General features: G+C 50.4%; 1 protein-coding gene across 2 annotated transcripts in view; it reads left to right on the top strand.

Annotated features, from left to right (window-relative positions):
- The window catches only part of WDR25 (WD repeat domain 25), a 138,458-nt gene that overhangs the window by 80,372 nt on the left and 35,199 nt on the right, over positions 1-22,887 (top strand). For both annotated transcript variants that reach the window (XM_084791756.1, XM_084791757.1), the window contains exons 3-4: positions 4,002-4,149; positions 16,509-16,639. In XM_084791756.1, coding sequence (XP_084647882.1) covers positions 4,002-4,149; positions 16,509-16,639 — 279 coding nt within the window. The remainder of the gene's footprint in view (positions 1-4,001; positions 4,150-16,508; positions 16,640-22,887) is intronic.

Raw genomic sequence — 22,887 nt, 5'->3', positions numbered from 1 at the left:
CTCCTCATCCCCCTCTGCCTTCTGTCTTTCATCTCTTCCACCCTCTCCTTTCCTTTTCCCTCCTCATCGACTCAACATCTTACTGCACGCTGTGAAAGGTTTAGAAGTAGGTTCGCGTTACGCTCAAAAGTGTAAGGGCAGGCACTCGTCTGGTCCTCCCTGCTCATGGCTGGTTTCCTTTACTCAGTGCTGAGCTGGGCCTTGCCTTCCAGCTTGCTTCTCCGAGAGCTGGCCTTGTCCCTTGATGCTCAGGCCCCAGACCTAAGGCGTCCTGCTCTCCGTGGCCTCTTTACTCCACAGGTTTCCTGATGCTTCTGACTCCCATATGGATGCTCTTTCCTGCTGCCGCCTCTGTCCTGAATTTTCCCATAAGTCCCCACGCCTGTCTCCCTGTTTCTTCTTCCTGTGGGACAGCTAAAAGGATCCTGCAGACTGGAGCCAGGAGACCTTGGACACTCTACAACCCATAAAGACACTCTCTGGCCACGTTTCTTCCTGCCACATCCTGCTCGCCACTCTGAGCAGCCTGGCCTTTCGTGCTGTTGCATTCTTTCCTCACCCTGACATGGCCACCCTAACATGGCCTCCGTCTCTACTGCTTCTCTTGACCCACAGTCCCTTCCTTTGCTGACTTTGGAGCATCAGTCTTAGTGCCTGGTACCCTCCATTCCGCTGGTTGTGTAGGTAGGACCTGGCCTCCCGACTGACAGCTCTCTGAAGGCTTCCTTCACCCAGTGAAGGTTTTGATTCTCGCCGTTTCCTGTGAGCAGTGCCTGGCTAGCTAGCAAGCACTTGGGGATGTTTGTTGAATGAATAAGTGAAAGAGTTTTACCCGGGAAAACACGTGGGCACCACTGCTTATGGGCTGCCTTCTTCCTCCCCATCTGCTATTCCTACCTGCCACTCAGTCTCTCAAAGGAAATACTGAACAGTGTTCACAGATCCTAGCCGTCCTAGACATGACAGCCACCCTTAGCTTGTTTTTAGAGTCTTACTGCAAACGCATGAATAAACATGGTAACATTTTGTGTTAAACGTTTTGTATGCTTAACAACAACAACAACCAACCAACCAACCAAACAAACAAACAAAAAGCATGTTGACTCACGCTTTTAATCCCAGCACTTAGGAGGCAGAGGTAGGAGGATCTCTGTGAGTTTGGGGCCAGCCTGGTCTACAGAGCTAGTTCTAGGACAGCCACAGCTACACAAAGAAACACTGCCTTGAAAAAACAAAAAACCAACCAACGAACTAACCAACCCATGATGAAATATAACAGTTTTTAAATAGCTGAGTAGTATTCTATAGCGTAAATGTACCACAGTTTCTTTATCCATTCTTCTACTGAGGGACACTTAGGCTGTGTCCAGGTTCTGGGTATTATGAATAAGGCTGCATTATGACGGGCGGATCTGAGCCCAGGGATTCTACTCAAACTACGGCACCAACCAAGGACAATACGTGCAGTAAACATAGAACCCCTACCTAGATCTAGCCAATGGACAGGACATTCTCCACAGTTGAATGGAGAGTGGGGACTGACTTTCACACGAACTCTGGTTCTCCATATTTGACCACATTCCCTGGATGGGGAGGCCTGGCGGCACTCAGAGGAAGGGCAGCAGGTTACCAAGAAGAGACTTGATACCCTATGATCATATACAGGGGGAGGAGGTCCCCCTCAGTCACAGACATAGGGGAGGGGGATAGGGGGAAAGTGGGAGGAATGGGAGGATACAAGAGATGGGATAACAATTGAGATGTAATGTGAATAAATTAATTAAAAATAAAGTAAAAAAATAAGTCACACGGTTAAAAAAAATTGTAAAATTTTCATTAAAAAAAAAAAGAAATATAGCAAACTTTACGGCTATAGCCAGGTTCAGATGTGCATTTGGTGCTGTTGGGCCTTGCCTGTGCTCAGCACAGAGCGCCTCTCTTATTCCACCCATACTGTGCTCCCGACCACCACAGCTACAGCGTCTTTTTGGGCAGGGTGGGGGGATGGAGGGGTCTCCAAAGACTATGCAGCCTGTTGCTTCAGTCTCAGGCCATGCTCTTGATTGCCTTTTGGTTTGAGTTTTGTTTTCATTTTATTTAACTTATCATTATTGGAAAGGGAACCGTGCATGCCACAGCAAATGTGTGGAGGCCAGAGGCCAGCTCGTGGCAGCAGCCTCTGTTTCCTGCCTGTGGTGCTGACTGCTCAGGGAGCACTATGAAGGGAAACCATATAGAATGCGTCCTTTTGGGTCTGGCCTGTCCCACTGAGCGCAGTGTCACTGAGGCTTCTCCTCCGTGCTGTAGCAGCTGTCAGGAAGCACTGTCTAAGGCACACTACTGTGTGTGTGGGCTGCATTTTATTTTTTTTCTCACCTGTCCGCAGACAAGTGAACTTCTTCCTCCCTCTATCCATATGGATAAAGGTGAAACTTCATTGACGTTCTTCTCCCCCCACCAGGGCCAGATGTTGGGGTTTATTCTCAGAAGTGGAATTGCTGGCTTGTATGGTAACCTCACAGGTTCCTGGGAATAACCGAGCTGCAGTCCGTCATGGCTGCCCTATCTTACCTTCCTGCCAGCGGCTTAGGCGGTTCTGTTTTGTCTGCATTCACGCCAACACTTGTTATCTTTGTTGTTTGTTTGTTTGTTTGTTTATTTATTTATTTTTATTTTATACCAGCCAGCCTAATTAGTATGATGCTGTAGTTCATGCTTCTTAGAAAATGACATCATACTTTGTAAATGCAGCTGTTGCTGTTGCTGGCCTCTTACCGTCTAACCATGTGAACCCTGCGGAGTTTGACTGGCTTAGTGGATTTTTCTGTTAACATCATACTTGTACATAATTCTGAAGAAGCAGCCACTTTCGGCGTGCCCTGTGGCCCTGCCACGGGTCCTCACTCCACTTACCGATCTCGTGGCTGCTCCTCCTCTTATTTCCCTGTGTGGTTTTAGACATAACTACTTGGCGCTGCTTGGGTTTGAGACCCATCTGTTGACCCCTGGTGTGGAAGAAGGGAGCTGGGGCTCCTCCCAACGTTCTGCTACAGCTTCTCAGGACCTCTTGTTCGCTTAAGCTTAGACATTTACATATTCACAGGAAGCCTCTTAAAACTCCAGCTGTATTTGGGGAGCCTCCAGTGCCTGGCAGGTGGAGTTGGCCTCCCTTCATTGGGAGTTGCCTTGGGAGCAGGTCTGTGGAAATGCCTGGGTGTGCTTGTTCAGGCTTTTCCCTTACTAAAGAAAACACAAGTATGGTTTCCTGGTGCCAGGGAATCTTGCAGCTAGCATGTCCAGCAGCCCTACTGTTGTGTGTGTCACAGAACCCCCCCCCCCACCCCAAGCCCCAACTCTTGTCTGGGGTGGGGTCTTTGTTTCCAGTTTATGGAGGATAAACTGAGAACCAGTGAGGTGGAGCTGCTGGATCTGTCCCATGAGGAGAGGAGAGGTGCTTACAGAGTGTCCCCTCCACCCTGCAGTGACAGTGAGCAGGGCTAGCTCTAAGCACCCCTGTGAGCCAGGCCTGCCAGCTACGGTACTGTGTCTCTCTTACCTGGGCTTGTAAGCCGCTTGTAGGAGTCGGCTGTGTACTGGACATGCTCACAGGAGCCCCATTCCTCCGTGCGGAGCCAGGATGAAGGTGAAGGGAGTAACCCCTCTCCTAAGAAGAAGCACAGTGGCCCCTTGTCTGCTCCTTGAGCTCTGGGACTGGCCCCTCTCTGGGTCCCACGAGTAAAGAGAGCCTGACCATGTATGTGCTCCGTCTGCTCCAGGACAGGTAAGGCAGGGCTGGGCGGGGCTGGGCAGGGCTGTGCCACGCCTGAGGTTAGCAGGTAGGAGCCGGTGCGAAGGTTGAGTGGAGATGAGGAAAGGCGATTCTAGCTGCTATTTTGATTTGAAGTAATAAGAACCCAGCTTCCCAGGGAGTCCTCTCGCTGACCTGGAGCTCAGGCTTTCATCACAGTGTCTGATGTGGCCTGTCTCTGCTTCTCTTGCAGGTGTGGAATGCTGTGGACTCAGGCCACTGCCTGCAGACCTACTCTGTGCACAGTGAGGCAGTACGGGCTGCAAGGTGGTCTCCCTGTGGCCGGCGCATCCTCAGTGGCGGCTTCGACTTTGCCCTACACCTCACAGACCTCGAAACAGGTGTGTCCTGATGTCTCAACTGTCCCCAGACCACTTGCCTTTTCTCTGGGGCATCCTCTCCAGAGGGTCCTGACTGCAGACTACCCACAGGGGTGCTGTGGCAGGAGCCTCAGGACAGACTCATTTCCCTGACGGGTATGCAGATCATTCGCCAGTGGCACCACAGCTGTCTACAAAGTATTGGAGCCAGTCCTCTGCCAGTCAGCAAAGGACAGAGCCAAGGTTGTCTCAGCACCAAGCTGCAGGGCCGGATAAAGAGGCAGCTTTTTAATCAACTTCTGCTGTGTAATTGGGATGAAAATATCACGGTGTCCTTTGGTTGGCATCAGTTTAGAATTCCTGTCAGTCCGTGCAGTGCAACTGAGTTCTACAGGGAAGTCTTCAGAAGGGCCCTCCCTCCTCTGTGTTTATATTGAGAGGCACCGGGGCAGGGGGCGTGGGATTCGTGTAGGCAGATCCTCAGGGACCCTCCATCAGGTAAGGAAGGAAGGAGAAGCCAGCAAAAGGAGCTTTCCCAGGCAGGCTCTGTGCAGCTGTCCTGGGTGACAGTGACAGCAAGGGAGACCGGGGTCTGTCGACTGTGGCGTCCGAGCTGCACTGCTGAACTCAGACCTAGCTTCCTGGGCTTTTCACATGGCATTTGGAATTCTTATCCTGGCTGTCGGCAGCAATGGCTGCCGTTTTCTAGGTGAGAAGAAGGGCCTGGTGCCTGACAAGTTAGGGACTCATGGCAGTAGGCAGGTGACCGATGACAAGTCTGGGGCAGCAGAGGATCATGGTCCTGTTTGTGGTACAGCTGGGAGGACCTGGAACTGCAGTGACATGTGGCTCAGTGGAGGGGAGGTGTGGGGGAACCTGGAGGACACCGTGCTGCCGGGTTCCAGGGGGCTCTTGTGTACAGGGTAGGCAGAGAGAGACATGCCCACCTCTGAGAGCTGCTGTCGGTAGGGAGCGATGGAGGGCACGTCAGGCTTCTCTCCTGGAGATGGTGTCTGCATGGGGCTCTTCTACTGAAGAGTTGTTTTCATCCCATTAGTTTGTTACTTATTATGTGTCCACTGTGGGCAAGACCTATACTGGGCTATGCTGGATGTCTTTTGTCCCCAGAGAAGACAGAGTTGATGGGTTTGGAGCTCAGCCACAAAGAAGGCCTTGGGCTACTAGATAAACCTCTCCCACAGGGATAGCTGGCAGCTTCTGTCTGTATCCTGGCAAGTGTGTGTCCTCAAGGATGCGCCTATCCTGGTGGTCTCTTTGTCCATCGCTTGGACAGGGCTGGCTCACATCTGCATATCTGGCCAGCTGCGGCTGGCCTCTGCTGGGTCCTCCTGAGTGATGAAGCTCCCATAGGCTGCTAGGGTGGACACTCATATGTCAGCATACCTATCTCTGGCCCCGTGTCTTAGCCTGTGTGCACCCTGCGGCCTTTGTCCAGCTCTGCCTGGTCTTGTTCTTTCTCTTCTCCAAGTCTGATCTTCCATTTCCTTCCTCTGCCTCTCCCGCCCATGGTCATTTGGCTTTTTCATTTCAATCTAATTAGAGCGCCCTGCCAGGAGAAGGCAGCGCAGGGCGTTCTTTCCACACTGCTTTGGGAATTAGTCACTCGGTGCCCATTGTCATTAATGGGGATTTGGCGCCAAGGCCATTTATCCTGGTGTCCTCAATCAATACAGTTAAAAATCTGTGGATTCTAAAATGTCAATACCCAGCCTGAAATATGGAGGGCCAGTACCATTTTATCTCGTTAATTTATAGTTCTGACGGGCTGTTGGCTTACGGAACAGCCATGAATCAACACTTAATCAAATCTGCTCACAGATTAATTATTTTTGGCGCTCCTGTTTCCGTCTGCAATCTCCCTAACGAACGTCTCTGCTACATTAGGCACAAGCGGCCTCAGGGAACACTGGCAGACACCACCCAGGCCCTGAGCGTCACTGGCTTTGTTTGTGACCTGTCCTGCATACCAATCCACTAGTCATCTCCTAGAGTCCCCCTGGAGCTCGCTCAGCTCTGAGGGTGCCTCTTGTAGATTTCAGCCCTCTCAGAGTTGCACTTCTCCTTAGTGATAGGTGGCAGCTCCTCTTGGCAGGAGGGTGGCACGTGCCTCCCATTTGGGGTCTGAGGTACGTGTGTGGACCCCACAGTCCAGCCTTCCCCAGAGCTCCAGGCAGTTGTAGTCACAGACATCTGCCCTTCTCTCTGGGATGCCCACTGTCCTGGCTTCCTCCTTCTGTCTCAGTGTTCCTGTGTCTTTTGTTGGGGTCATAGAGGTGAGTGGAAGAGATCGGTCAGATAGAGCTGCACCCTAAACGACAGCTACTTTTCCAAGCAGTGTTTTCAGCCCCATCATAACTAAGGCCAATGCCACAAAGAAAGAGGGTGGTCTGCTGTCCAAGTCCTTGCTGTCGCTCTGGTATTCCACATGACACTGGTCCTATACTGAGCTTATACAGATAATGGGTTTGGCCCGTTGCTTAGGTGACATGTTTCGTCCCCCACAGGCCTGGGCGGACAGTATCTTTATCCCCATTTCTTTGATGCAGAAACTGAGGCTTTGAGGTTTTGGTGACTTTCTTGAGATCACCCAACTGTTGGTAACTGCTGGATAGAGGTTGGGTTCATGGGGCTGGCAAAGGTGCCCTGCCAGTGCATGGGCTGGTATACCCTCCCCGCACCCTCCCTGTCCTAGACAAACTGTCTTGGCCTGGCTTCTGGCGGGGTGCTTGGCTGTAACGTCTGCCGAACACAGGCCTTGGGAGGATGGAGTGCTGACCAGTCTTGACTGACCCCTCTGATTAAGAGACCGGCTGAAGGATGCTTCTTGCACTGTGGGCAGCTGTAGCAGTGTTAGCCCTGACAGCCTCAGAGCACTTGGTGTAGGACGAGTGAAAAGTGTCCAAATGAAGGCCGCGGTGAAGAGCGCTGTCGGCTCACGAGGCTTTGGAGGAGAGGCCGTAGAGGAAGGCTCCGTGTCAGGCTAAGCCTCTGAAGTGGCACTAGCTCCCACTGGTGCTTGAAGCAAGTGTTGTGTTGCAGCCAGGGCCTCTGCAGCTTTTCAAGCTCGGTGGCACACTCAGGGTTTTCCAGCACACTCCAGGAGGACCTGCTTACGGTCCTGTAGTGCCCCTGGAGACCAGAAAGGAAACAGTGCGTGCGTGCTGGCTGTGTCACAGACCTCAGTGGGTAGGCCTGATTTCAGACTGGGAATTTTTGTCTATTTATTGGGGATAGGTCTGACAGGGCGTGAGCTGATCGTAGTCCCTGGCCACTGTCCTTAGGTCGCTCCTTGCTCAGTGAACAGCTGCCCCACCCAGCTCCTTTGGTAGCCATGTCACAAGACCCTTCCTCTAGCTCCCTTCTGCATGTTTCTGTCGTCTGTGAGCCCCTCTCCTGGAATTAAGCATCCCTTTACTGGCTCCCCTCTGGGGAGGATTTCTGCATCTTCATACACCTGCCTCACCGTTGGCTGGGATACTCACGCTAGCCTTCCTTGGGAAAAAGAAGAGACTCAGGTCCCGGCAGGGTTTTATTAATTGACACAGGCTCACAGTGGCTGTGTCTCTCCTGTGTGTAGGCAGCAGCCATCAATGAGCAACTGGTTCTTAGGTTGGGCTGGCCCCGGAGCTGAACACGGTCAGGCCATGTTTGGTGTTAGTGTGGTAGCTTATATGTCTCAACAAAGCTGTTTATAGCCAAACACAGCTGGTTTGCAAGCTAACTCCCCACCCCCTAATTTTCAGCAATCCAATTTTGTCCAGATAAATGATAGACAGTGGCTGGGCTTGGGAAGGAAAACATGGCAGCAGCTGGCCACCTCCTGCAGCCACCATTTCTGTGTCCTGCTGTCTGTCTGCTCTGGGGCTTGCTCCGACTTTCGAGGTGTCTGTTCAGCCACCTCTGAGGGGGCAGTTTTGAGCAAGGATGCCTGGCTCTGAGCTGCACTGTTGGCGCATCCAAAGCACTGCTGGTGGGCATGCAGACAAGGCCTACCTGGCCCTCAGCCGGGCACCCTGCCAGGCCTCTGCCCACTTGCCAACATGGCCCCTGCTCCTGATACATGGAGGCTGATTTGAAAGTTAGCAAGGTTCTTTTCTCGTTAACTTTGAGTTGGGATGGTTAAATTTACAGCTGGCTGAATACTTCCCAGAGGATGAGTGTAACGATATTGATTTTAGCGAAATGAGTCATATGCCTGCTGCCTGGGAACACAGGCTCAATTACCACAAGCCAACAACACAAGCTCTCCCTTGTCAACATTTTTCCTATGTGTTCGTGAGTCTGTGGCTAGGAACAAAAAGCTACGGAGAAGGAAAGGTCACACATAGCTGGCAGGTCTGGAGGTGGGATGCAGACAGAGGCACTTCAGAGTCAGACAGGTCCAGTCAGTGTCTGCGTGGCTGGCCAATAGGGCCAGATACCCTTTCCCTCACCAAACTCCTTTTCCTCAGCTCTGGGATGCGGGTTAATTCCTGCCATCACCTAGGATTGTGACAAGGGCAAGCTCTAGACAGAGCCAAGGGGCAGGCTTATTGTACACATTGGTTGGTTCCTTTTCTCCCTCAGAGTGACTTAGCCAGGATGAGCTCCCTGCAGGGGGCATGCGTGTCCTTTCTCTTTCCTAGGGGCCAGCGCTTGGGTTTCATTTCCATCTGAGATGCCGTTGCTGAGCCAGGAGTGGTCCTGGAGTCTGACATACTGAATGAAAACAGAGGGCCTTTGGGGTCCCAGAGCCTGCCTGCCTGTAATGTCCCCAGGGCAGCATTAGGCTGACACATGATGTTACCCCAACTGTATGGGTAGCTGCCTCAGGGGAGTTCAACACCCCTACCTGAAAAAGGAAGAGGCCCAGCTCCAAGGAGTTGCCTGCCCAGGCTCACCCCAGCATCTCCTCAGTGATCCTGGATGGTGAAGCTACGGGGATGATGGTGTCTAGGGAGGATGCTGGGTCTCTGCAGGATCCTTGAGCATAGCTTTGCCTTAGGATGATTTATTCTAGGGCTGGGGATTGAATTTGGAGCCTTGTACTCATAAGCGGATACTCTGCACCAAGCCACCCCCCCAGCCCAGAAACATATTTTCTATTTGTATCATTATTGATCCAAAAGGGAAAAGAAGTAATTTTTCTTAACTCCAAGAAGATCCAAACAGTTTTTATACTGGTTGAGCTCATTATAACCAGATCAATACAGCCAAGTGCCAATGGATTACATATTTTAAAGCTCAATTTCCTATAAGCCTGCAGTGAATAAACAGAATTTCCTATAACAAGCAGACAAGCAAGATAGTCCCAAGGTGAAAGGTCTTTTTCAGCTAGCCCAAGTGCTAAAGAAGCTCCACCCAGGGGGAGGAACTGATGGACAGGACACCATTTGGGAGAGAGGAGGGAGTGGCCACAGATTCCAGGAGAAAGGCCTTCCCCTCAGGAGAGTGGCTAGTGCTCCTGGTTAAGCTTCTCCTTGGTGACTTTCTGTCAGCCTTTCTGCAGGTCACTTCCGCAAAGGCGGAAGGCAGCCCAGGCTGCTGTGTTCTCCAGGCCTTGTGCGAAAGCTCAGCCATCATCTGTCTGTTAAGGTTCCCGCTGGTAGAGCCCAGCAGCCCTTGGCTTTAGCTTTTAATTTAACCACCGATGAATTCAATAAGTTGGGGTTTAATTTTTCAAACAATAATAGCTCTCTTTGGTTGCTTGCTCCACAGTGCTGTACGTGGCACTAACCGTGCAGTCCTTCTAACTGCAGAGACACAGCGTGAAGGGACCAACCACGGCCCCATCACAAGTGACAGAGCTGGTCTGGGGCGTGAGTCTCTCTAGCTCTCATGCTAACTGCCTCTAACATCTGGGCAGGTGGCTGTGATGCTGATTTCTGACCTGAGGCCTTTAGCAGAATTTCCCCCTGGTGTTTTTCATTAGGTACCTGCTAGCTCATTGCACATCTTTTAGCTTTGGGCCCCTTTAACAAAGAAAAATAGTAGAGGCTCAGCTCGTAGAAGTAGGAAATACATCCAACAGCCTCTGCTACTTCCTCTTCCTCTTTTCAGGACAGGGTTTCTCTGTATAGCCTTGGGCATCTTGAATTCGCTTTGTAGACCAGGCTGGCCTCAAACTCAGAGGCTGCTTCTGCCTCTGCCTCTGCCCTCTGCCTCTGCCCTCTGCCTCTGCCCTCTGCCTCTGCCCTCCGCCCTCTGCCTCTGCCCTCTGTTCTCTGCCCTCTGCCTTCTGCCTCCCCAAGTGCTGGGATTACTGGCGCGCACCTCCACACCCAGCTCAACAGCCTTTCTAAGTAAAAAAAATTAACCTTTCAAGGAGAGAGTTTCAGAATCTTTGGGTTGAGGAAAATGTTTTTGTTCTTTTTAGCAGTTGGCAGATTTCAGTCATCCCTTTCTAGTACCTCATTCTAATAAGCATCACGTGCTACCATTTCACAATGAAGAGCATGGCTGGTCCCACGCTGTTCTCAAGGACCCAGGAAAGCACCTCCTCCCCACAGGGAGAATTTTCCTTTGCTGTGGGTCTGAGGATGGGCCGTAAATTCCAGATCTCGGGGGTAGAGGGGAAGAGACCTTTTCCCCGTTCTAGTTGGTGGGACATTTGCTACCTATACGCCAACTGGGTGTCTGATCCCTGACTGTAGCTTAGGGGAAGAGAGTCTGGAGAGGTGGCTCAGTGGGCAGAGTGCCTGCCTCTCAAGCCTGAGGACCTGAGTTCGGATCCCAAGCTCCCATGTAAAAGCCAAGTGAGGCATCCCTGCCTCTAATCCCAGCCCAGGGAGGCAGGGACAGGTGCTGGGCTTGCTGGCTAGCCAGTCTGGCCAACTTGATGAGCTTCAGGCTCTGAAAAAGTGAGTCAAGGAAAGCGTCTAGCATCAGTTTTTGGCCCCCATGCACTGCACTGACAAAAAAAGGCGAAGAAAGGCTTGGGTTATGAAAAAACCAAGAGTAAACAGGAGGAAAAATGCACATTCCCAGGTAGATTAGCTCAGGACACAGTGACTGTTGATGTGAGGGTGGTGTTTGCAGTGTGATGAGCTAATAGGGCACCCACAGTGTGCTGAGCCCCTCGCCCCCCCCAAGCAACAACATAACACAGCACAAAAATAGTGCTGTGGTTTCCAAGGGCTGCCTTCCTTTCTCTACGGCCCAGCTTCCACTAGACCTGTGATCACAGCTCAACAGGGTTGTGTAACTGAATGTAGGGTTGCAGAAATTGAGCAGCCGTTAAGGGTTTCTGACACACAGGGACCAAAAATTAATTCAAGCTCAGATGCCTAACGCATCCAAGATGTTTCTAGCTGTGCTCACCCATGTTGCATTTCATGGCCTCAGTGCAACCTCAGTCTGAACACACACACTGTGGTCTTAGGTACTGTGAGTGCCATCAGGATTCACCCAAGGGCCTCAGCTTCAGTCCACGACTATGTGTGCTGAGGCGCACTGCTAGTCCTGTACACACCACATCCTCTCTCTTGCAGAGATGCTACAGCTCGCTCCATTCTGGGAGCTAAGGACTTTTAATAGTTTACACTCCTCGGCATGCAGGTATGGGGTTAGGAACCCTTGGGTTGTATTGTGTTACAGGGTTTGACTTTAAAATTGCTCTTAAAATCAGCTTCATTAAAAAAATTGTTGAACGAGGTTTGGCTTGGGGGCAGAATTTCCAGCAGCTTCTGAGATGGCTGTACACATACTTACTTCTGCCTTTTAAAAACGGATTCATGCAAAGTGGCATTCTCGACATCTCTGAACATCAATTTTGAGAAACTTTGGAAGTATGCTGTATCCTGTTATAATTCTTGTTTCTTCTTGTTCTTTATTTTTTGAGTTAGGGTCTCACTCTATGGCCTAGGCTGGTCTGAAACTTACTATTTATTTAGCCCAGGCTATCTGGCCTCTGCTTCTGAGTTCTAGAAGTACGAGACCTGCCACATGAACTCAAGACTTAATTCCTCATGTAAAAATAAACAAGTAATCCATCTCATTAGAATGCAAATTCTCTTCAATCTTTAGCAAATAGTGAAATTATATGTATACCAAAGAGTTGTTTTTAAATTATTTCGAATGGTTACTATCAGCAAATATTTGGTCTTTGTACCTACTTGAATGGACCTGTATACCCGAGGTTGCGTGAAGACCGTGTGGATGGAAAGGCTGATATGATGATAGGCCCTCCTCTCAAGCGTTTGGTCCGTGTTAGTGGCTCTTCCTAGCCGGTCCATTGCTGCTCCTGTTTAATGTCTGGGCTGCTGAAGTGCAGATGGTAAGTAAGCATCGTCTACATTGCTGCATAGCTGAGGGGCTCGAGCCCATGTGTAGTTTGCAGAGGTGCAGGTGTTACTTTATAAGAAAGCCAAGTATTTCCTCCAGTGACAAGTGACTGCCAACCCTTGACTCTTGAAGGAGAGTAGAAGAAGGAGGAGGAGGAGGAGGAGGAGGAGGAGGAGGAGGAGGAGGAGGAGGAGAAGAAGAAGAAGAAGAAGAAGAAGAAGAAGAAGAAGAAGAAGAAGAAAATCAGTGTTCTTAGTCATCTTTCAAGGCAAAGAGCAGGTGCAGGTGCAGGTGCAGGCACAGGTGCAAATGCAGGTGCAGGTGCAAGTGCAGGGTGGGTGTGCCCATGCTCTTGACAGTTGCACTAGCTGGGTCTGATGAGTCATGCTGTAATTCTAGCACTTGAGAGGCTGAAGCAGGAGGATAGCTGGGACAGGTCAGCAGGGCTGCATAGTGAGTTCTAGCTCAGTGGGCAGCAGAATGAGACTTTGTCTCAAAACTTAGCCAAACAAAAGTAAAAACTAAACAAGTTTTGCCCAGAACTGCCCTGCCTATGCAAAAGAGACTGAATCAGAAGTATTGAAAGTTCAGTGGGTGAAGTGGCGCACACCTTTAATCCCAGCACTCAGGAGGCAGAGGCAGGCGGATCTCTGTGAGTTCAAGGTCAGCCTGGGCTACATACACAGAAACCAGTGGGAGTATTTGTGGGTTACAGAGCAAGACTCTGTTGCCTTGTGTGTTTGTGTGTGTGTGTGTGTGTGTGTGTGTGTGTGTGTGTACCTTATTTTTCTGAGACAGAGTCTCTTACTAAACCTGGGGCTCACTGATTCAGCTAGGCTGTCTGGCAGGAACCTCCACATTCTAGCCCTGTCCTCTGCCCGGCACCAGGGTTATGTGTATGTATTGCCATACTGAGCTTTTTATGTGGGTCTTGGAGATATGAACTCAAATCCTAGTGCTCACAGGGCAAACACTTTACACTTTATGTACTGAGACATTTCTCTGCCCCTCCCATTTTAAAATTAATAATTACTATTTTTCACTCTGGAGAGAATGTTTTGAAACAGACTTTTTCCCCCCCTTTTTTTTTCCTGTGCAGGGATTTGAACCAAGAATCTTGGGCATATTAAACACAGCCTTATTATAGCGCAATGCCCTGGTACTTGAAAATGAATCTATTAATCATTTTTGGTGTTGCCAAAATGATTTAAGTGTCATGTATTGAAGACTTTACTTTGGGGGTGGGGAGCGTAGCTCAGTGGCAGAATGCTCATCTCCTATGTTCAAGGCCCTGAGGTCAAAGGGAAAAAGGGAAAAAGGCCAGCAAAACAAGCCGCTCTGACCTTCAGAGCAGCTAGTGCCTGATTTCATCGGACCCTGAACCGAGTTATTGAAAACAGGAATATAGTAATAACTACCTTCTGGTTAGTTGCAGGTGCTGTTATTTGCCAGAGAAAATGGCCTCTAAGTCTTCTGTGTCACTGGAGGCTGGAAGTGGAGACTGTCTCCTGTGTGGTCAGTGGGCAGCATCCTGCATCCTGGTCCACCCCCATGGGCCTCTGTCAGCTTCATTGAGTTCGCTGAGTAAATAGGAACTACAGCTGGATGGCTTTCCCGCCTCAGGGCACAGGATGCCACCTGCATTTACATAAGAGAAAGCACATTGGCCCTGCTACTACCCCTAAAGTACATAGCTGCAGCGATAGAGCATGTGGCTTTTTATGATTTCAAGGAAGTGGTGAACCCGTGGGCTGGCAGGACGGCCCAGCAGCTAAAGGCATCCGCTGTCAAAGCCTGATGAACTAAGTGTAATCCCCAGGACAGGGCCATACGCAGGTGAGGAACAGACCCAACACTGGCAGGTTGCCCACTGACCTCTGTGTGCTGCAGCACATGCAAATTCATCCAAATTAATTAAAAAAAATTCCCGAATGCTCTTTATACATGGCACATTAAAGTACATTTAAATTTGGCTACTTTATTCTTGTCTCCCTTTGTAAGATAGGTATTTGGTATTGATAATGGGATTGGAGAGTCGGCCCAGTGGTTAAGAGCGCATGCTGTTCTTTCAGAGGACCAGTATCCATGTCAGGCAGCTGCCTGTAACTCAAGCTACGGGGAACTCAACTTCCTCTTCAGCCTATGCTCACACTTGCACACACATGGTATATACACAAACAAATACACACACATACACAATTTAAAAAGAGAAATCTTTTTAAAAAACCACGTCAATGCTATACTGGCACAGTGGTGCATTTTGTCACTCATGTCCTGGATGGGGTAGGCTTGGAGACATGGCTCTGGCCGTTGGATCTGTGTTGTCCCTCTGTGACTCTTATAACCCAGGATTGATGAGTTTCATTTCTGTACCGGCTGAGCTGGAGTTGGCTGGGTTCTTACTCAGTGTATGGGGTCAGCAGACAGAGGAAGCCAGCAGGGAGTGCTTTCTGCCCAAGATGAACAAACATAGCCATCTAGGGCTTAGAAACGAACACACTGGTCTTGACATTTCATCTTGGTCTTTGCCACCAGCTGTGTGTGTGCAGGTGCACGCATAAGTACACGTTCATGGAAACTGGTGGTCAGTTTTGGGTACCATTCCATGGGAGCCTTCCACCTTCTTTTTTGAGACAGGGTCTCTCTCTGGGATCTAGGGCTTACTGATTAGGGGTGTCTGTCTGACAAGCAAGCTTAGAGATCTGCCTTGTCTGCCTCTCCCCTTGGTTGGTATTGGGATTGTGAGCCTGCACCACCAAGCCCATTTATTTATTTATTTGTTTATTTATTTATTACATATACAGTGCTCTGCCTGCAAGTATATCTGCAAGCCAGAGGAAGGCATCAGATCATATTATAGATGGTTGTGAGCCACCATGTGGTTGCTGGGAATTGAACTCAGGACCTCTGGAAGAGCAGTCAGTGCTCCTAACCGCTGAGCCATCTCTCCAGCCCCAAAGCCCATTTTTTTTTTAATGTGTGTTTTGGGATCAAACTCAGGTCCTCATGCTTGTATGACAAGCATTTTTGCCTGCAGCCATTTCCCCAACTCCTTGGCTGTCGGCTTCTGTGTTTTGCTCTGCCACTGCCTTGGTTCAGTGGAGGAGTCCTGGTAGCCAAAGGCAGCCACGATTTCCCTTAGTGGCGGAGGAAGTCCTAGCGCTGTCCCTGAGGGATGCCTCCTCCATGTTATCAGCAGATGGCAGGTGCTGTCCCAGGTGCTCTCAGGAGCCAAACCCAGGTGCTTCCCTGTGAGGTGTCTCTCAAAGCTAATCTGATTTCTCAGTGCAGACTTGGGAAAATTAAGTGTGACAGGTAAGAATCCCATCAGTGCTGTGGGATGCACAAGTCATACTGGGCAGTGGAGGGAGTGCTGGCTTTAACCCGACACTTCTGAAGTTTCTATTGCTCACCTCTAGGAAACCATAGTGACAGCTACTTTCCACCCCATGTGTGTCTCTGTGTGACAGATACTTACCGCAGTGCAACAGGGACTTGACAACTGTTTATGACGATCTAAAAAATGACCAGAGCTGTCTCAGTCCTATAGAGCTAGTGAGACCCCAGTGAGCCACACCTGATGCCTATTCTGTGGCCAGGCTGCTGTGCAGGTCACTGTCATTTGTGGCCCAGCATGTCAGGCCATCCACACCTGCTACACTAACCTGTCTTTATTTTTATAAGGATTGGAAGATGGATCCTGAAATAAATCCCAACCAACTCTGCTTGTAGATTTTAGACTCCTGGATAAACTACTTCCTGTATTACCTAAGAAGCCTGAGGACTTCTCTGAAGCTCCCTGGGCCTGTGTCCAGTTGTGCTGAGGTTAATTGGTGTAAGGTTTAAATGCGATAATACACAGAACTCTCACAGAGTGTGGGAAAGGTAGACTTCTGGCATCAGCTGCCTGGGTTAGCCCAGGGTCTTTGGGAAAGGTATTTGACCTGAAATGGAAGAGAACTGCCACCCACGCTGTGTTTCTATAAGGTCTACCCTGGGCCACACAGGGCCCCCCCATGAGCCGCGCGAACATCTCTACGTTAAAATACTTGTGATCTGAGTATCTTCTCACTCTTTCTTGTATGTCTGTGTTACAGGAACCCAAGTGTTTAGTGGTCGGAGTGACTTCAGAATCACCACCTTGAAATTTCATCCAAAAGATCACAACGTCTTTTTATGTGGCGGTTTCAGCTCTGAAATCAAAGCTTGGGACATGAGGACTGGCAAGGTGACACCCTTCTTCTGAGGCTGGCCTTTCATGTGTGTGTGTGTGGAGAGAGAGAGAGAGAGAGAGAGAGAGAGAGAGAGAGAGAGAGAGAGAGAGGGAGAGAAGGAGGGAGGGAGGGAGGGAGGGAGGGAGGAGGAGGAGGAGGAGGAGGGAGGGAGGAAAAGATGGGGAAGGGGAGGGAGGGAGGGAGGAAGGAAGGGAGGGAGGGAAGGAGGGACTAGGACAGAGATCAACCTTGGGTTCTTCAGGAGCTGTCCCCTTGTGTCTTGAGACAGAGTCTCTCTGGGACCTGGGCCTTGCTGAGGAGGGGGCAGGGCTGCCTAGCAGGAGCTCCAGGCCTGTCCCACCTCCCCGGCAGTGAGCATGATCTCACACCACTGCACCTGACATGGGTCTTGGAGCTTGAACTAAGGGAGTCATGCATTCCAGGCAAGCTCTTTTACTGACTGAGCCATCTACTCAGTACCTGCCAGGCTGGGTTTTCTATGGGAAAATTTTCCTTCATAAAGTGAATATGTAGGGACAGGTCAGAACCAACCTGTATATTTGAGGCAGGATAGCGAGGACTAAGCGCCCTTTACATAGGCTTTAGAGAACAGTTTTGAATTGTTAGACGTCATAGCATTACAGGTGCAGATCTATGCAGCACATGACCACGGAGGTTTGCTGAGTGCCTGCTGCCTGTGGACAGCAAGTCAGCCTGGAGTTCTCCGGGAGTGACAACCATGGTCCAGAGCGTGTTCCATGTGTACACAAGCACATGTGCAGAGCAGCACAGTGCTTTCAGCTGTTAGGACAGGGCTTCCTGGAGGAGGTGTTGGCCCCAGGAGACTTAAAAGCTGGGATCTCCCACCCTTACCCTGCTGCAGCCTCTTAACACGTGGCGACTCCAGCAGCACCCTGGCTTCCTCTCTTCCCGTTGAACCCCCACTGTCATCACCAGCACACCGTGTTCCTGCCTTCACGCCATCAGCCCTTCTGCCACCCGTTCACCACTGTGAGGCTGGCCGGAGCTGCCCTTGCCCAGCGCTAGGAGAGCTGGATGCTTCTGTTGGTCCCCTCTTGCTGCTGGCCCATAAGGTCCTTCTCCACATGGCAGCAGAGTGACCTAAGTGAGATGGCTCCGTCCTCTGGCATAATCTCCAGATTCCTGTCTTAGTTGCAGTGAAAGCCCATGCTTTACAGGGCTGGAATGATCTCCCCAAAGCCCCTCCTTAGCAGCCCAGCCCTGCCACACTGTGCCTTTGCCAGGACATGCATGCACATTTCTACATGTCGCCCCACACGCTGCTGTTCCTTCAGGCCTCTATGTCCCGGGGAGCACATCACTCAAATGCTACCTCCCCTGCCCACTACCCTCCTCCGCTTCACTCGTCCCCTCTGCTGCTTTATTTCTCTCCATAGCTTTTATCATCACCTGGCACTGGGTGGATTTTTCATGTCCTCGGATTTGCCTGTTTCTCTCCACCAAGTGTGAGCTTTGCGGGGGGCGGGGGGCATGCGTGCAGAGATTATGCTTGTTTGCATGTATGCTAGAGGAGGGTTGTCAGTCAGAGCTAGTGCTGTGGGTCCAAGGAGGTTGGTGAGAGGTGAATGGGGCTGGTAGCAATGGCTGCGGAGGATGTGGAAAGGATGCTTAAGGCTTCTCAGAAGAGGAGACATGGCCTGACTGTGCTGAGAGGCTTGGGGACTCCAGGCTGCTTTCAGTTCCTCCTGGGCAGATAGAGGCACAGCCTGTGACATTCCTATGCCCCGTTCTGCTTGCATGGAAGGTGGCAGGGAAGGAAGGCTGTGTCGTCTTCCATTCGTCATGAAGGGGACCAGTATGGTAGGGTCTGCAGCACTATGGGGACAGAACCAAAGGTACCCATGTCACCTGGGGAGACTGTTTGTGGGACAATGCATCAAAGCTTCCAAAACCTAGGTTCTGTGTTCATATCCACACTGTGCACTGGGCTCACATTCCAGGAAAGTGGTGCCTGAAGGCTGTAGAAGGTCGGTGATTTCTGTACAGAACCTGCAAACAGAGACCCTTCATCAGGGTTCTTGGGTCTCTTCCTTGAAATACTTTCTAAGTGGCAGCTTGGCTCTATATACATCCTAAGTGGCAGCATATCTCCATACACTTTGAAAACACCACTCCCCCCCCCCCCCACCAAAAGAAACCTTTTGCAAAAATATTTGGAAAAGAGGGATCTTACACATAAGCTAATAGGCACAGTGGAATTTTTGAAAACATCGGAACATTTTCTCTTTAGGACACAAATACATAACGAATAGAAGGAAACATTCACGTGTGGTATATAAGGCAAAAACGTGTAGCCTGCTGTGTTGGTGCATCCTTTAATTTCAGGAGGCAGAGGCAGGCAGGCCTCTAAGATCAAGACCAGTTTGGTCTACAAACTGGCTTCCAGGACAGCCAGAACTACACAGAGAAGCTGTCTTGAAACCCCTCCCCCCAAAAAAAGAAGCCTTGTAGGCAGCCCCTTGGTGTGGGACCACCATATGGCCCAGCTCTCCTGTAAAGGTGCGTCTGTGTTTTTAGCCTCAAAGTCCAAACACGTAAGAAATTACTCACTACGGACAGCATCTGATTTAAGAGTTTGTTGCAAATACCAGCTTTCCTCCCGGGGCAGACGCCAGCTGACGAGTTCCGGGGAGAAGCAATTAGAAGCAGATGTTGCTGTTGCTGCTATCGGCACGTTTGCGAGTCTCTCCCAAGCTAATAACGTGGGTGAAGGGATCTGTGCAGTGTTTGTTTTCACTTCCTCTTCGCCAACAGTCTTCCCACACAGGGTCACACAGAGTGGGGGCACAGTGGCTCTATTTTCATCAGCTGGGCTCAGGGAACAACCCTCTTTCCTGTTTTGACACTGCCGCTGACTGACTGTCCCTCAGAACAGGGCCTGCAGAGGCTCTGTCCCTGGTGCTGAAGTCTGCAGTGAGCAGCGTGGCCCTGTTCTCTCCAGTTTCTTTTCTGTTTTGAGAGGTTTCACTTTGTAGTCTTGGCTGGCCTGGGACTCTCTGAGTAGACCAGGCTGACCTCCTGCGTTTGTCTTCATGCGCAGCAGTGTGGCCCTTCTCTGACCATCGCGTCGGGGTTGCAGTGGACACTGCAGGTCGAAGCAGGAGGGACACAGACCTTGGCTCATAGTCAAGCTGAACTTCCCTGTGTCACCATCCAGGAAAGGAGTGCTTATGGGATAGCAATGTCTTATGACAGGCAGTTAAAGGGAGTGGCCATTTAGCCAAGCAGCCAAGGGCCAGAGGTGAGGTTTGGGTGTTTTTCTTCCACTGCTCCCATTACCTCCTGGTTTCTTTTTTAATACAGAGCCAGTTTGGTTTTACTTCCCCCCCCAATATTCTTGACTCTTATTTTTGGATTTTTGCTTTGCTTTGTCTTTAAGGAACTTAGAAGGGTTTTTCTTGAGATCAAGTTTTAGTGACGTTACTTTGGCTTAGTCTCTGTGCCCAGAGCAGCATCTGATAGGTTTCTATGTAGAAGGAATCAGGAAAAAGGACTTTCATTCACCCATTTTCTTTTGTAAATAAAGTTTTATTTGAATATAGCCATAGACATTTATTTATGTCCCCTCTGTGGCTACTTTCATACTATGGTGACAGAGTTGAAGCTACACAGGCTACCGAGCCTCAGATACATACAGTCTGTCTGACCCTGGGTATAGCGAGACCTGGCTCTGATAACTGTTGGGACTTTGTGAGCTACTAACAAAGTGGGGACCCCCACTTCTCTCAACCTCCATAGCTGGCCATGCTCCATGGGTTCTCACAGACTCCGCTTGCTCAGAGGATGTTTATTTCTGCATGGTTCTTCAGCCAGCGGTGTTTGGGTCATTTTTCTTGTTTTCTCTCAGTGGACTATTAAGGTTTGCTTTGTCATGCAGTCCACTGTGGTGGCATCTTTGTTCTAGGAGCTTTTTCACGCCGAGGATTTAGGTCCTTAAGCTCAAGTCTAATAACTCAAATTCTGAGTCAAAGTAAGCCGGCGTTTTGCAGGCAAGAAGCAGGCTTCTGCCATCAGGATGAATGGTCTTGAGCCCATCACTGCTGGACCACGTCAGGCCAGCAGTTTCACCCGAGGACTTCAGCGCAGGCTCTGATGAATAGCTGGTACATAACAGGGAAGCTACATGCCAGCCTGTAGGTTTTTCTGAATCCGTAAACTCAGCAAAATGTCAAACTTTGGGATTCTGACTCGGTCCAGCCCAGCCCAGTTCATTATGGGAAATGGGCTGCTTGGCTGTCTTCCTCCTTTTCTTGGCTGATCTCTCTGCCATGGCCTGCTGACTGGAGCCCATCTCATCACTGCAAAGTGCCTGGCTTCCCTCCCAGCATCCGCAGGATCTACTCCACATGAGCCAGCCACACTAAGCTGACCGGATGTTGCTGGGACCGCATTCTGTGGCTGCTTCCTTCCAGTGTCTGCTCTGAGAGTGCTGTTGTCTGGAATTCCACACTCTGAGGGTGTCCTTAGTCTGACCTTCATGGTGCTGTGGGTGCCCCTCTTTCCAGAGCCAGGGACTTGAGCTGCGGCTCACATCATTTAGGTTCACATCCAACCCTTTCCTACTACTCCCCTGGGTGATCCGAGGTGAAGTAGGCAACCCTGCTGTGATGCCCAGTTCCCCCATCCGTGTGCCAGAGGGGAACAGTGAGGATGGCCAGCAGGGCAGGGCTCTCAAGATTTCCTATGGCGGAGACATCCAGTCCTCATTGGGATGTAGATTTTGCCTCCATAGTCCCCTGTGGAGGGGAGGGTTCTGTGTGTCAGCAAGCTCCAGAGGATACAGCAGGGGGGGTTGGGGGGCGGAAACCAGAAGCCAGTCTGGTCGGGCCTCTGAACCCAGTGGTCCCTGGCTTCTCTCGCGTGAGCACCTTAGGCCTTCATCAATGGGTCCGCAGCACTTGTGACCTTTCTCAGTGACTGTGGCAGCCTTTGACCTCTTTGTACACCCACGAGCTTCTTCATCTCCAGGTCCCATGCACTCAGCTTCTCTACTCTGTATCTTCCAATGAGCCCGAACCAGAGCGGACACCCGGAGCCATGCTGGCCGAGGGAGAGGCCTCTTCGACGATGGGATGTGAAGACAGTTTGCAGTTTAGAATGATGGCTGGGGGGTGCTACGGAGGTGCTGTGTGGGTAAGGTGCTGTGTGGGTAAGGTGCTGTGTGAGCTGGGCTCTGTGGTTCTTGGCCAAGGCTAGGCTCGCCAGCTCCTGGCCTCTGGTGGAGTAACAGCTACTAGCCTCCTGGCTTCTAGTCTGCTGATAGCCTGGATCTGAGCCCTGTTTGGTGAAGGAGCCATAGAGTTGACAGAAAACTGAGACATAGACCCAATCTCAGGGCCCACCTGTGCTGTGTCCCATGGAGGTCACCTTCAAGTTCATTGTATTTGAGCAAACATTAGAAAAAGTCACCAAAGCAACTCTTTTCATCTTGTATCAAAGCGCTTAAGAAAGTCTCAGTGGAAGCTTAGAAGTCATACCCTGTATTTAGCAGATTGTCTTTTTGCAAGGATGTGCTAGCCGGTAGAACCCCGTCTCAGCAAATCACCACTCAAACAAGGCAGGCGGGTGCTGGGAAGTACAGCACCTCTGGAGAATCTAGGACAAGTGTCTTCCAGAACTAGGGAGGCTAGATTCTGGCCTAGTTCCTTTCCCTCCCATGTGTTGATGCTGAGTGGGCAGGGGGTGGAGCCTCTTAGCATCTGCTTCCTTCTCTACCCCTGAGAGAGATAGCTGTGATGTGGTCAGACTTGCTGTGTCTCTCCTGCAGGCCCCCCGCTGCTCCTCTGAACCTCTGACTTCCACGCCTTCCGGCATTCTCCTGGAACTATCAGCTCTGACAGGCTAAGCTCACTTTTACTCAGTACACCCTCGTCCTGCTTTGACACGGATCATCAATATTTCATGCTTGTTCCACATTCTTCCTTTCTTTCTTAAGTGTTTAAAGGGACACTTTGACTTCTTGAATTGGCTTCTTGACTCCCTTCTGGTGCCATGTGCTAGGTCCCCTGTGGCATGTGCCCTAACATGAGGTGACAGTGGACCTTTAGCCCAGGATTTTTTGTCATCACAACCCTTTGCCTTTAAGCTGGAGCATCCCAGGAGAAGGCTGAGAACATAGTAGACTCTGGGAGAGAAAAATTTATGAGAATGACTACAGCGCTGATCAAGACTGATGAAACGATTCTGAGTAGTTAACCTGTCTGGATGGCATACAAGCAGA

The sequence above is a fragment of the Acomys minous genome (assembly GCF_964271855.1).
Source record: "Acomys minous genome assembly, chromosome: 8".
Taxonomy (NCBI): domain Eukaryota; kingdom Metazoa; phylum Chordata; class Mammalia; order Rodentia; family Muridae; genus Acomys; species Acomys minous.
Note: the sequence above shows the minus strand (reverse complement) of the source record. Positions and strands in the feature narration are given on the sequence as shown.